Source organism: Chelonoidis abingdonii, chromosome 3 (genome assembly GCF_003597395.2).
Source record: "Chelonoidis abingdonii isolate Lonesome George chromosome 3, CheloAbing_2.0, whole genome shotgun sequence".
NCBI classification, from domain to species: domain Eukaryota; kingdom Metazoa; phylum Chordata; order Testudines; family Testudinidae; genus Chelonoidis; species Chelonoidis abingdonii.
The window spans coordinates 74,542,080-74,557,169 of record NC_133771.1 but is presented as its reverse complement, the minus strand read 5'-3'; the positions used below and the strand labels follow the sequence as shown (position 1 = coordinate 74,557,169).

The 15,090-nt window shown below is 39.4% G+C and overlaps 1 protein-coding gene across 2 annotated transcripts in view; it reads left to right on the top strand.

Moving 5' to 3' along the window:
* Positions 1-15,090, top strand: part of EPHA7 (EPH receptor A7) — a 191,359-nt gene that overhangs the window by 77,427 nt on the left and 98,842 nt on the right. For both annotated transcript variants that reach the window (XM_032765789.2, XM_032765788.2), the window contains exons 4-5: positions 33-188; positions 1,074-1,409. In XM_032765789.2, the coding sequence (XP_032621680.1) occupies positions 33-188; positions 1,074-1,409 (492 nt within the window). The remainder of the gene's footprint in view (positions 1-32; positions 189-1,073; positions 1,410-15,090) is intronic.

Genomic DNA, 15,090 nt, shown 5'->3' with positions numbered 1-15,090 from the left:
TGTATATCTGAGATTTTCTTCTTCTCCCTTAGCATGTGGCCGAGGATTCTACAAATCATCTTCTCAAGATCTACAGTGCTCTCGCTGTCCTACTCACAGTTTCTCTGACAAGGAAGGATCTTCCCGATGTGATTGTGATGATAGCTATTATAGAGCGCCTTCTGATCCACCATATGTTGCATGCACAAGTAAGTCAGTCATGAATTTAATAATGAAGGACGTTGCTTAACCAATGGGGTGCAGCCATTTGTAGTTTGTTCTCACCAGTACTTACTATTGGCCTTCAGTATGTTTGCAAAGTAATAAATGAAACTGATAAATGAAATTGAACTGCAATGGGAAAATGTACACTGAATATAGAATCAACATAAATATAATTTCATGTTTGCCCGATGTAACCTTGGGAAAGAAGTTGCTGGGTAAATACATAACTAGACATAGTAGAAAGAATGCAAGCATGGTTTTCCTAAAGTCTTAAAATTGTCACAGACTGTATGCCTAATATGATACTACACAAAAATGAATTGAATGCAAAATGAAAGGTAACCTGTGTGGATTTGGACTTTGATTGAAATGTAATGGGATCTAGCTTAACATTCCATCTGCAAATAGACTAACCTACACAGATTGGTGGTTCAAGTAATGAAAATCTCCAAAATCCATAGCTGTACCCAAATACTGCTGTAAATCAATCAGAGCTGATTAAGGAATGTCTAAATGCATTCTGTGCTGTTTGCTTAAAAGGGGAAAAAATCCCTATGCTAAAAATGTTGTAAGAGTAAACTTCTGAGGTGTGTTAACTGATCCTTTTAATTGCACCGAAGAAAAACGGCCAAAGTCAGTTGCAGTAAATACACGGACAAATGTTATCCTGATTCCTTAATGGAAAATAAATAAAGCTTCTTGCCAAGTGAGGTCAAGCAGGCTTTTATGTAGTTTGTAGTAAATGTAATAAAATGTTTATGTGAAGAAAAATGCTTCATCAAGTTTGAGCCTCAGTAATTAAAACACTAAGTAAATGACCCTCACTGATTTCATGTATTTACATTGTCCTTTTTGTGTGTGTTACAAAGGACCTCCATCTGCACCACAGAACCTCATCTTCAATATCAACCAGACTACCGTGAGTTTGGAATGGAGTCCTCCTGCCGACAATGGGGGAAGAAATGATGTGACCTACCGAATTTTGTGCAAAAGGTGCAGCTGGGAGCAGGGTGAATGTGTTCCCTGTGGGAGTAACATTGGATATATGCCCCAGCAAACTGGATTAGTAGATAACTACGTCACTATCCTGGACCTGCTGGCTCATGCTAATTACACTTTTGAAGTGGAAGCTGTAAATGGGGTATCTGACTTGAGCCGTTCCCAGAGGCTCTTTGCAGCTGTCAGTATTACCACTGGTCAAGCAGGTAAGTTTTCATGACTCACTGTGAGAGCAAAAGAGACTGAACCTGCAAAATGCGGGTGCAGTTTTTCTGGTTTATGTTTGATGGATTCTATCTCATGAATCTTTTCATTTTGCCAGCTAATTAGCATATGTTTATACTATATCATGATAACCTGCTACCTTTTCTCGGCAAGATAATTGCTTTTGGCAAATAGCTTTTTACAGAATGTATTTATCTTCATACTTTTATATAGGTTCTCTTGGGTCTGTACAAAAATTCTCTCTTCTACTTACTACGGTATTGGTGCTACAAGGAGCTGAAGAAAAAATACAGTGTGAAGGTTCTTTTGCATAGGCTCCTTTTCTGAGTATTTTAAACTTGTATTAGAATCCAGGGTGCCTGGAAGATGACTTGGGTATCTGACACTGTTTTCACCATTCATGTGTTCCCTCAGGATTACACTTCCAATTTATTTAATTTGTCCAGATATTTGATGATGAAATTCAGTGAGAATGTGACAATTATTTTTTGTCTCTTATATTTATTGTAATTTGACAGGTGAAATGTCAGGGAAAATAAAATCAAACTAGCATATTGCCCAGGGGGGAAAAATGTGTCAATTTTCTCCATGTGGAATAAAAAAAATCTAGGAAATCTCATATCAGGATAGTGAAATGGTCAACTGCTTGTTGATTAAAAAATGGTCTTGCGACTCTACTGTATTTTGCTTTGTGGCATGATCTTGGGACAGTGTAGTAACCCTGCTAGGAAAGTAACCATCTGAGGTTTAAACAGAAGTCTTAACCCGTGCAGTAACTGTATTTGCTGGGTTTCTGAAGGAATTCTAAGTGGCAAATAGGAAATGAATGTGTCTAGACTGGTTTAAGAAATAATGTTAAGTAATGTTTTGAAGTATTTCTCATAATTTGTGTTTTTAGCACTTTTTATTGATCATCATAATCTGATTTTTTTAATGCAGATATTTATTCTTTTCTATGGAAGCATTCACTATACCAGTTCATTTAATCATAGTCTACCCACTTTGGTCTCCATAGTTAATTGAAGGGCTCGGGGGGCGCGGGGGGGATCTGTGGAGATAATTAAGAAAAACAGCCTTGAAAATGAAAAAATGATTACAATCTTTTCAATGAAAAGGGACTATACATTTATCTAATGCTAAGATTGTCTGTGACATTTCTAGGTTCTGTGGATCACAGTCCTCAAATGTAGGCTTTGTCAGGGTAGTTCAAGTCTCTCCACATTGATCTGCCAATATACCTCATTTCTTGCCTATGGGAAATCTCTGTTTGCATAGTCATTCAGCCTTTGGCCTTTCTGTTGGGATTATGAATGTAGACTAATAACTGTCCAAAAGTTACTCCATTTTGGCACCCTACTTTGCTGCCTTTAAATCACTTGCTCATGGTTTTTGAAGTTGCCACCAGTTTAATTAAATGGCTGTCTCATTTCAAGCAAACAGATGGACAGTGTTCAGGATAGCTTTACATCTGTTCTGAACTATCCTATGGTGAAGAGAATTCTCTGGTATTTAGCTGGCGAAATGAACTTCCATTATATGTACCTTGGTGATCCAGTAGCACACCAAATATGTATGAGGAAGTGTGGTCCAGTGGCTGAATTCATAGCTAAGGAGGTGGGAAAAGACCTATTAGGTTATCTCTTCTATCTGTCTGCCAATATAGGATTGTTCCTAGTACATTTTCTAGTATTTTCATAGTCATGGATTTATAGATTTTAAGGCCAGAGGGGACCATTATGATGGTCTAGTCTGATATCCTGCATAACACAGGCTATAGAATTACTCCAAGTGATTCCTGCATCAAGCCCATAACTTCTACAATAAATGCTGTAGCTCATCCAGAAAGACATCCGGTCTTAATTTTAAAGCATATAAGTGGTGGAAAATCCACCATGTCTCTAGGTAAATTTGGTAAGGGCACAGGAGTCGAGAGACCTGAATTCTGTTTTTAGTATTCTTGCTCTCTGTCACTTGTTGTGTGATCTCGAGCAGGTCACTTAGGCTAACATTTTCACGTGTCCACTGATGTTGAAATTTCAGTTGAGGTTTCGGATGCTCATCGCTTCTGAAAATCAGGAGCTAGATATCTCTGGTTTGGCAATCAAATAGTGACACACCATAGGTCCGGTTTTGAAAGTTTGCCTTCCAACTCTGCGCTGCAGATGCCCCATCTGTAAAATGGAAACAATACATGCCCATCTTTTAAAAAGCACTTTGAGATCTTGTGATGAAAAGTGCTAAATAAATGTAAAGTATTTTTTCTCTCTCAACTACAGAAATCCTTTTAAAGAAAAGACTAGCTTCCTTTTTTACATTTTTCAAGATCAATTATATTCACAGAAAAGGAATGTTCTTATTTACATTATTTTGTAGGAAAAGGTTTTGCTCCATAATGCTGATTTCTTTGGTTAAGTGAAGGGGGAGGATATTTTATATGGAACAGATTGATGACTATAATTGAAAATGGAGGGACTGGTTACACAAAGGAGAGTGTAATGCATCTGTGCTCCTATTTTATTTTTACCATGGAGAGAAGAAAAATGTTAGATGTATTTATAGCCAAGTAAACTAGAATTCATGCAGCTCTCATTTGTTACTGGGACTCTTCTATACTACTTGCAAAAATGATTCTTTTTGTATGCCTGTATTGGTTTTTGTTTGTGTAAATGTGTGTCTGACTAAACCCTTTGCACTTTCTATTGTGTTGTCACATTAGGTGGTTATATGTAATAACTGGGCATACCACATGCATGGAATCTTGCAGTAAGATTTGCCCTTTTTGTGTTTTTTGTTTCAATGAATGGATCCCTGGGGCTATCTTCCCAAAATTCAGATAATTGTGTAATGATAACATGAACTCATTTGTAAAGAAATGAGGTTACAGAATACTTTCTGCTCATTAATCTGCTTTTATTCTCCCACTTATATCAGGACCTTAATGGGACAAAGAGATCATGTCAGGGAAGGGGATGCCAAGTTGGCTAATATAGGGGGGCTAGATGTTTAAGATCAAATTATTTGTTTTTGTGAAATAAATATTGGAGGAGGAGGTAGGTAAATGGATAAACTGCATTCCAGCACCACAATGCTCACAATATGTATGTGTGATACACAGCTGTTGGATCTTGTGTTTAGAACCTATGATGTTATAGGCTGTATCCAGAGCCATGCAGCCTACTTTACAAAAATACAAAAGAACAAAGTCAGAAGTGGAGATACAAAAAGTATGTGAGCCCGCACGTGTGAGCTAGCAATTTCCAAAGAACATGAATCTAAATTGAGGTTTACTGGTATGAAATGTGCAAAATAAACTCTGATCCTGCAAGCTGATCTGTGCAGACCCCAGCGGCCGCCAGTCTTGTAGGAGTGGGACCTACTCCAGTATAAGCCCCAGAAACAGTGGATGAGTGCATTGGCGAGGGAGGCAAAGGAGTGGTGCACTACCCACCTTGTGGGGTCTGTAAGAAAGTTGTTCATGGAGGGTGAAATTCACCTATGTTTTTGCTAGGGGCTACACAAGGCTTATGCACTATTTAAGACTCCATTAAATCCTCAAAATGGGGCTTAAATGGTGCCTGGACCTCATGTCATCTGTTTGCATGAAGGCACATTTCAACTTGATTCAGCATGAAACATAGGGAGACCAAAGGAGTTGAGAGAAGAAGCAACCATTGTAGCTTTTAGGGTCAGCCCACAAAGGAACCCTTTTGGAGAACCACTGTAGGTCCTAAATGAGTGGCCGGTTAGTAATATACAGCATATAAGATTGAAAATGTTACAAAATCAAAAGCTTTTATAATAGGTCAAATATATGAAGTATGTATTGGTAATTTGCGTGTAGCCCTCAATTTCTTTGCAAAATACATCAATATTTTTTTTATGTAAATGTATGCCAGTTAACTAGAATTCATACTGATAGAGAATACTGGACCAAAATTTAATCACCTGATTCCTGCAGACAATCCCACTAAAGCCCATACAACCCTGTTTTCATTGTTGAAATGCTGTTTGGATCCAAGAGCAGACTTGCATGCAACAACGTGATGCCACTGAGAGCTTTGTGAGTGCACTTGGGAATGCATTTGTTCAGATGTAAGTTACAGTAGGGTTGTCAAGGTTCCTTCCCCACTCTGAACTTTAGGGTACAGATGTGGGGATCTGCATGGAAACTTGTAAGCTTAATTACTAGCTTAGATCTGGTATCGCTGCCACCATCCAGAATTTTCAGTGTCTGGATCACTCCCTGTCCCCCCAAAACATTCCCCTCCCTGGGTAGCCTTGAGGGTCTTCACCAATTCCCTGGTGAACACAGATCCAAACCCCTTGGAGCTTAAAACAAGGAGAAATTAACCATCCCCACTCCTTTCCCCCCACCAATCCCTGGTGAGTCCAGATCCAATCCCCTTGGATCTAAAAACAAGGAAAAATCAATCAAGTATTAAGAAAATGGCTTTTAATTAAAGAAAAGAAAGGTAAAAGAAAACTCTCTGGAAGAGATTAGCATACCAGCTACTTTCACAGACAACAGATTTCAAACACAGAGGATGTTCCCCTGGGCACAAATTTAGTTACACACACACAAAACAATAATACCCAAATACCCAATTTGATTCTACCTCTAATTGCATAAGACAGATTACAAAGAAATAAACATAAACCTATTTATTCCTTTCTAAAACTTACTACTCTGATAAGAGGCTGGTTCCTTGATCTTTTTCAGAGAGAGTAAGGAAGGGGAGAATATTTTATATGGAACAGATTGATGACTAATTGAATGGAGGGACTGGTTACACAAAGGAGAGTGTAATGCATCTTGCTCTATTATTTTTACCATGGAGAGAGAAAATGTTAGATGTATTTATGCCAAGTAAACTAGAATCATTGCAGCTCTCATTTGTTACTGGGACTCTTCTATACTACTTGCAAAAATGATTCTTTTTGTATGCCTGTATTGGTTTTTGTTTGTAAATGTGGTGTCTGACTAAACCCTTTGCCTTTCTATTGTGTTGTCACATTAGGTGGTTATATGTAATAACTGGGCATACCACAATGCATGGAATCTTGCATAGATTTGCCTTTGTGTTTTTTGTTTCAATGAACTGATCCCTGGGCTATCTTCCAAAATTCAGATAATGTGTAATGAAACATAACTCATTTGTAAAGAAAATGAGTTACAGATACCTTTCTGCTCATTAATTGCTTTTATTCTCCACTTATATCAAGACCTTAATGGACAAAGAGATCATGTAGGAGGGGACCAAGTTGGCTAATAAGAGGGCTAGATGTTAAGATCAAATTATTGTTTTTGGAAATAAAATTGGAGGAGGAGGTAGTAAATGGATAACCCTGCATCAGCACCCATGCTCCAATATGTATGGTGAATACACAGCTGTTGGATCTGTGTTTAGAAACCTATGATGTTATAGGCTGTAATCCAGAGCCATCAGCCACTTAAAAAAAACAAAAAACAAAGCAAGAAGTGGAGACAAAAAGTATGTGAGCCCGGCACGTGTGAAGTAGCAATTTCCAAAGAACATGAATCTATAATTGAGGTTTATGTATGAATTGCAAAATAAACTACTGATGTATCACGTCCTGCAAGCGATCTGTTGCAGACCCAGCGGCCGCCAGTCTGTAGGAGTGGGAACCTACTCCAGATAAGCCTCAGAAACAGTGATGAGTGCATTGGCGAGGGAAGGCCAAAGGAGTGGTGCAACTACCCACTTGTGGGCGTCTGTAAGGAAAGTTTGTTCATGGAGGGTTGAAATTCACCATGTTTTTGCTAGGGGCTACAAAGGCTTATGCACTATTTAAGACTCCATTAACAATCCCTCAACAATGGGGCTTAATGGTGCCTGGAATACATGTCATGTTGCTGAAAGGCACATTCAACTTGATTCAGCATGAAACATAGGGAAGACAAAAGGAGTTGAAGAGAAGAAGGCAACCATTGTAGCTTTTTAGGGTAGCCCACAAAGGACCCTTTGGAGAACCAAGTAGTCTTAAATGAGTGGCCGTTAGTTAATATACCAGCCATATAAGATGAAAATGTTACAAAATCAAAAGCTTTTATAATAGGTCAAATATATGAAGTATGTATTGGAATTTGCGTGTAGCCCTCAATTTCTTTGCAAAATCACATCAATATTTTTTTATGTAAATGTATGCATTTAACTGAATTCATACTGATAAGAGAATACTGGACCAAAATTTAATCACCTGATTCCTGCAGAACAATCCCACTAAAGCCATACACCCTGTTTTCATGTAATATGCTGTTTTGGATCCAAGAAGCAGACTTGCATGCAACAACGTGATGCCACTGAGAGCTTTGTGAGTGCACTTGGAATGCATTTGTTCAGATGTAAGTTTACAGTAGGGTTTGTCAAAGGTTCCTTCCCTCACTCTGATAACTTTAGGTACAGATGTGGGGATCTGCATGGAACTTGTAAGTTAATACTAGCTAAGGATCTGGTATCGCTGCCACCATCAGAATTTTCAGTGTCTGGACAACTCCTTCCCCCAAAATCTTCCTGCATCCCCCCTCCCTGGGTAGCCTTGAGGGTCTTCACCAATCCCTGGTGAACAACAGATCCCACCCTTGGAGCTTAAAACAAGGAGAAAATTAACCATCCCCACTCCTTCCCGCCCACCAATCCGGTGAAGTCCAGGATCCAATCCCCTTGGATTAAAAAACAAGGAAAAATCAATCAGTATTAAGAAAATGGCTTTTAATTAAGAAAAGAAAAGTAAAAGAAACTCTCTGGACAGAGATTAGCATACCAGCTACATTTCACAGAACAACAGATTTCAAACACAGAGGATGTTGTCCCCTGAGGCACAAATTTGTTACACACACAATCAAACATATACCCAAATCCAATTTGATTCTATCCTCTAATTGCATAAGACAGATTACAAAGAAATAAACATAAACCTATTTATTCCTTTCTAAACTACTATTCTGATAAGAGGCTGGTTCTGTGATCTTTTTCATTCTGGCTGAAACCTGAACTTAAACGAAGGAAAACTCCTCCTTCCTTTTGGAAAACATGTTGTTTCCTCATTGTTCCTCTGGTCAGCGTGTTAGCTAGGCTAGTGAACTTTTAACCCTTAACAGGTAAATCAGAGATCATTAACCATCTGTTTAATGACAAAGATTGATGAACTTCTTTGGGTCTTACACCATCAACTTTAGTCCTTTGGACTTTCCTGACCACAAGTTGGTCTTGTGTTTGGGTGAGAATCACCCTTTTCGAGCCCTGAATATCTTCTTGCTGGTTGATCAACAACCCCCTTCCCCTCTCCCTTCCAGATTTCCTACTCTCCAACCTACCACCGCACGAGACTACAGGGATTTAGATTCCTTTTGTGCTAACTTGGGTATTTTATCAAGCCATGCAACTAGACTACTTTGGCGCTATTTACATCACTGATACATTCTATCCTATATAAATTGGAATTGTCGTTCAAGGGAGTAGATATTTAAGCAGTCATCAATTTTTTACCAATCGTGGTATTATAACAGTTGTGATGGACAAGCCAGATGGCTACAGTAGAACTGAGAAACAGGTATGTTAGCCCCAGGCTAAACAAATCCCTAGTACCCGCTGGTAACCAATGGCAATTGCTCCAGGTTAATCAAAGCACCTGGAGCCAATTAAAGACTTTCCTAGAAGGGCAGTAGAGATAGCTACTTTAATTAGAACACCTGCAGCCAATCAGGCCGGCTAATCAGGGCAACGTTTAAAGGAGTTCACTCCAGTCAGGTAGGGAAGGAGCCAGAGGAGAAGGAGCATGTGTGAGGAGCTGGGAAGCAAGAAGGCAAAGGAGCTGGAGTAAGAGACTTACTGCTGGCAGGAACTGAGGAGGACAAGCATTATCAGACACCAAGAGGAAGGTCCTGTGGTGAGGATAAAGAAGGTGTTTGGAGGAGGCCATGGGGAAGTAGCCCAGGGAGTTTTAGCTGTCATGCAGCTGTTACAGGAGGCACTATAAACAGCTGCGATCCACAGGGCCCTGGGCTGGAACCCGGAGTAGAGGGCGGGCCTGGGTTCCCCCCAAACCTCCCAACTCCTGATCAGACACAGGAGGAGCTGACCCAGACTGTGGGTTCCACAAGAGGGGAAGATCACCGAGATGAACAAATCCGCCAATAAGCGCAGGACCCACAAAGTAGAGGAGGAACTTTGTCACACAGTGTTTTTAAAACTACCTTATTCTGCATTCTTTCTTACCCAATAAATACTGATGGATCGCTCTGTATTTTCAGTGACAAGCAGAGGCAATAAATAAGATGTTAGAACTTTTAGCGGCCTTCCCCCTCCTTGCACAGGCTCCTTGTCAGGAATTACCTGCCGAGTGCTTGCTCTGTCTCAATAAGTGAAAGTCACCCAGTAGTTTTGTTCCAAACCCATTCCACGTTGCCAGCCCAAAACATTTAAAAATCCATGAGTTAAGCCCGCTCCCCTAAAAAAGATTAACTTGAAACTCATGAGATTTTTAAAAGTAACAAACTCAGGCTCTTTTTACTTACCTTTTAATTTTTGTGCTTTCAGGACTGATGTTTTCAAGCTTTTCTCTGCAATCATCAGGGCTAGAACTTCCCTCCCCCTTTTAAATGAAAGCTGAGATTCTGATGTTATTATAGGATTCTAAGAGCTGGGGCTTTAAGAAGAAACAAAAAAATATCATGACTCACAATACAATCATGAGAGTTGGCTATTTGATATAAGATAACAAGAAATGAACAAATGGATAAAACACTTAAACTGGGTCTAAAATACCCCTCTAGGAAGGCTGTGTGACATGAACTGTTTCTAGCATTCTTAGGTACTTCTGCAGTCTCTTTCATTATGGGTATCTAAGCCTCTGCATTCTCCTTCACCGCCTGCTCCAGCTCCCCATCCTCTTCTCTCCTTGCTTCTCCTAACACTTCCCAGGATTGTTGCCCACACCTTTCCCTGTCTCTTTCCACCATCCATCCTATCCCATCCCCTTCAGCCTTTCTTCTGCTCACTTTGGAATGCCTGCTCCGGATCTAATTATCTCACCACTGTCCACATCCCTTTTTTGTCCTCCTCCTCATTCTCACTGAAATCTGACTCTCCTCCTTCAACAATGAGCTGTCTCACAGCAGAGGCAGTGAGCAAGCAAAGGTGCACTAGAAGAGCTATTGGTTTCTTGATCTCCCACTCCAGTCTGTTGCCTACTGCTCTGTAACTCCATTTCCGCCTTCCTCCCAGACAGTGTTTGCTTGGTTATGTACTACAAATGGCTTCATGTATTCAGTTCTTAACACTTACATTCATCCCTCAATTTCCCATTCACACCTTCTGTGACTTCAGCTCTTACCCAGATGTCCTATCTGACACTTCAGCTTCCAACTTGTTGGACCTTACTTCTTCATGTATCTTTTAAGCCTAGTTTAGTTCTCCCACAATTAAAATGATCACTCCCTGGACTTTTTCTTCATGCTGTGATACTCCCTTTCTACCTTTGTTCCAAGTTCTTCTTCTCTGACCACACTCTGATCTCTCTCACTATTGTGCACTAATCACCAACCACTTAGCCTTCCATGCTTTCATCCAGGGGTCGGCAACCTTTCAGAAGTGATGAGCTGAGTCTTCATTTATTCACTCTTATTTAAGGATTCATGTGCCAATATTACATTTTAACGTTTTTAGAAGGTCTCTTTCGATAAGTCTATAATATATGACAAAACTATTGGTGTATGTAAAGTAAACAAGGTTTTTAAAATGTTTAAGAAACTTCATTTAAAATTAAATTAAAATGCAGAGCTGCCCAGACCGGTGGCCAGAGCCCGGGCAGTGTGAGTGCCACTGAAAATCAGCTTGTGTGTTGCGTTCGGCACGTGTGCCATAGGTTGCCTACCCCTGCTTAATCCATCAACATCCCTAAGGTCTCTGCCACCTTTCATCCACTCCTTCCCTCCCTCTGCACTGTGGATTGCTTGGTCAGCTCTGTTCTATCTTCCACTGTTGATTCCTTTGTCCCTCTCTCTCACCACAATCTCCAACCCTAGCCCGCACTTCACACCCTCTTCCTCAGCTCTACTTATATGCCTCTGTCAAGGTTTTTTCTCCACTTTGAACTTTAGCGTCCAAAAAGTGGGGACCTGCATGATCACTTTTAAGCTTAATTACTAGCTTAAATTTGGTATGCTGCCACCAGCCAAAATATAGTGTTTGACACACTTCCTGTTCCCCCAAAACCTTCCCTGGGGAACCCAAGACCCAAACCCCTTGGATCTGAACACAAGGAGAAATTAGCCTTCCCTTCTTTCTTCCCCCAGACTTTCCCATCCCTGGTTACCCTGACAGGCTACACAGATCCAAACTCTTGGATCTTAAAACAAAGAGGAATTAACCTTCCCCGCTTCTTCCCCACCAATCCTGAGTGAGTTCGACACAAACCGCTTGGGTCTTAAAACAAGGGGAAAATCAATCAGGTTTAAAAAGAAAAGCTTTTAATAAAGAAAAAGTAAAATATCTGTGCAAAATCAGGATGGAAAATTTTTACAGGGTATTCAGATTCATATAGCCTAGAGGGACCCCCCCCACCTTGCCTGAGATTCAAAGTTACAGCAAACAGAGGTAAAAATCCTTCCAGCAAAAAAAGACACGTTTACAAGTTAAGAAAACAAACGTAAGACTAATCCGCTTTTCCTGGCTATTACTTACTATTCTGAAACATGAGAGACTGATTCAGAAAGATTGGAGAAAACCTGGGTGTACGTCTGGTCCCTATTAACCCCAAGAGCGAACAACAAACAAAACAAACAGCACAAACAAAGACTTCCCTCCACCAAGATTTGAAAGTATCTTGTCCCCCCATTGGTCCTCTGGTCAGGTGTCAGCCAGGTTTACTGAGCTTCTTAACCCTTTATAGGTAAAAGAGACAATAACCCTTAACCATGTGTTTATGACAGCCTCTGAACACTTCTGGAGGAAATCCAGGAACTGTTCAGACTTTCTCTCCTATACATTTATTTTTTCTCCTTTTTTAACACTATTTCTCCTCTCTCATTGTGTTCAGAGGTTTCAGTTCCCACCACATCTAATGTCTTTCAACATCTTCCTCAAGCCTTTATCCTCCGCAGCACTGTAAGCCCAGATTTTGCTAACTTCTAGAGGTGCTCACATTTTTCCAAGTTTTAATTTTTTTGACAAAATCTTTTGTCAAAAAAATTTCAACTAAAGAACAGCTAAATATTTTTTTCAAAAAAATTTCAAGCTGCAGAACTGGTGGAAAATTTTCAATAATCAATTTTTTGTACTTGTTTCAAAAATTTAAAAACAAACACAAATTTGTGGGTTTCTTCGATTTTTAACTGGATTATCAACCCGATTTACTAACTATTTTAAGGAGAAAACTGACAAAACCCAGCATGTCCTTTCTCCACCCCTTTCCATTCCTCCTTTCCGAGATATTGAGCTTTGGAACAGAACCAGTTCACACACGCATTAGTGTGCAGCTCCGTTCCCAAATGCCTCACATGCTTAAAGTTCAGAATGTACATCCATGTTTGCAGGATCGGGTCCATTATCACTAAAAATACAGACTTTTTAAAATAAAGCCCTAGATTGTGTGCAGGGTAACATTCATAAATTAGTTCTGTTGAAGCTGTAGAGAACAGAAAGGTACACGCACTGATGGTTATATTTTGGCTACCATTGTGTTTGGTTTTCGTAGTCAGAGTTAGAAAACCACTGCTACTTCTATTTATTAAAATAATGTCCAAGATGTATCTTAATGTCTTTTGTTTACTTGCATTTTCTTCAACCTTGCATACACCCGTCTAAGCCAAAGGATGGGCAGGATAGTTCTTTATGAACTCTGTACAGTCTGTGGCTTCAATTGAGTACAAGTAATACTGTAAAAAAAAAAAAATATTGGCCCATTGAAGTTATTTTTTCTCACAATTGCTATTATGCCTTTTCTGTACATTATTAAAATTTTAAGAACTAGATCAGGTTATTTCCACTGAAATAAATACATATTCATCTAAATCATTTTGTCAGATTCATGTTACAGGTATTTGACAGGTGGTTGTAGCTGTTTTATGCCTGAATGAAGCTTATGGAGAAAGACAATAAGAATTCCTCTGTCTGAAACAGAGAACACCAGATCTGAGGAAGTAGTTTGTTCATTGACTGATTATGTCAGTCAATGTAGCATTTTAGTGGAAGATCCACAAGATTAAAGAGATACTTAAAAATGCTAGCTAGGGCATTATTATAGAATCAGCCCTAAATATTATATTAAGAGTTTTAAACCATCTGAAGCATAGTAATCAATCCACTGAGATTTCAGTCACAGTAAACTACAATCACCAAAATATGTGATAGGTTAATAGTCAAAAAAGCCTGAAAGGGCAAAGATTATGTTCTTGAAAACTTGCCACAGAACATGGGATTTAAATTTGTTTTACTATTTAGGTAGATATTCCTAACTAAGAGGTAGGAAAGAAACACACAGGGCAGATGCTAGTCATGTCACTTACAGTCTGTTCCTGCACCACTGAAGGAAATTCTGTCATTCGCTTCAGTGAAAGGCAAGTCTGAGCCTTAATGCACTGGCTAGATACTGTAATGTTGGGTAAGATATAGGAATAGCATAGAATAGAACAGAAAGCTCTCACTTTATATCACATAGTACTTATTGCTAACTATAGCTGTTTAAAGTTTTCTAAACCTGAGTATTTTTTGTCAAAATTGATATTTTGATGAAATATTGGCCTTTTTTTGCAATTTTTTTGTTCAGAAATGTTTCCCATATTTTGACCAGCAGTACACCTGACAGTTTTCAAGAGCAGGGTGCCACAGTCATTTAAAAGAATACAGCAAGTATCTGTGGCACAGCATATATGAAATTTATATTATTAAATTAATAATAATATTGGGCTACTCTAACCAATTTATGGGAAATAGGAAATTGGCTTATACATTTGCAGCTGAATTCTGTGTTGCCAGCTACCCAATCAAAAAGCAATGTGAAATGGAGATAATCAGACCTGGCAATGTGACTGTTAAATATTCAGTCTTGTGCACTGAAGCTACTTTTCACTTACTTTGTGCCTTCATTCCTCCTCCCTCCCTAAATTTGTTAACTAAACTAATGTCATAAAATGGTGTATAGGACACACAGAAACCGCATGTGCCAAAGAACATTGGCTTACTGATGGACTGTGCAATGCTAATACTAAGCAGTGATTTCATGCTGAAAAATGGCTTTGTCCTCAACCTTGACTTACATGACTTTAACTGTTGAGTAGTCAGATTTCCCGGTGTCTCAAAACTTTTTTTTTTTTACTACATTGTCTTCTTTTAGTGTAGGTGGAAGATGACTCTGTATGGAGAAAGTATGGGTTGGGTGAATTGGCTGGCCACAGGAATATAAGTAGGCTATCTGATGATATGTTATGAGGGCTTGTCTACACTTACCGGGGGATCGACAAGAGGAGATTGATGCATCGACAGTCAGTTTAACACTAAATTGACTGCAGATCACTCTCTCATCAACTCCTGTACTCCACCTGAACGAGAAGCACAAGGAGAGTCAATGAGAGAATGTCCCTGTCGACATACCATAGTGTGGACCTCGCGGTAAGTAGATCTAAGTATGTCAACTTCGGCTACG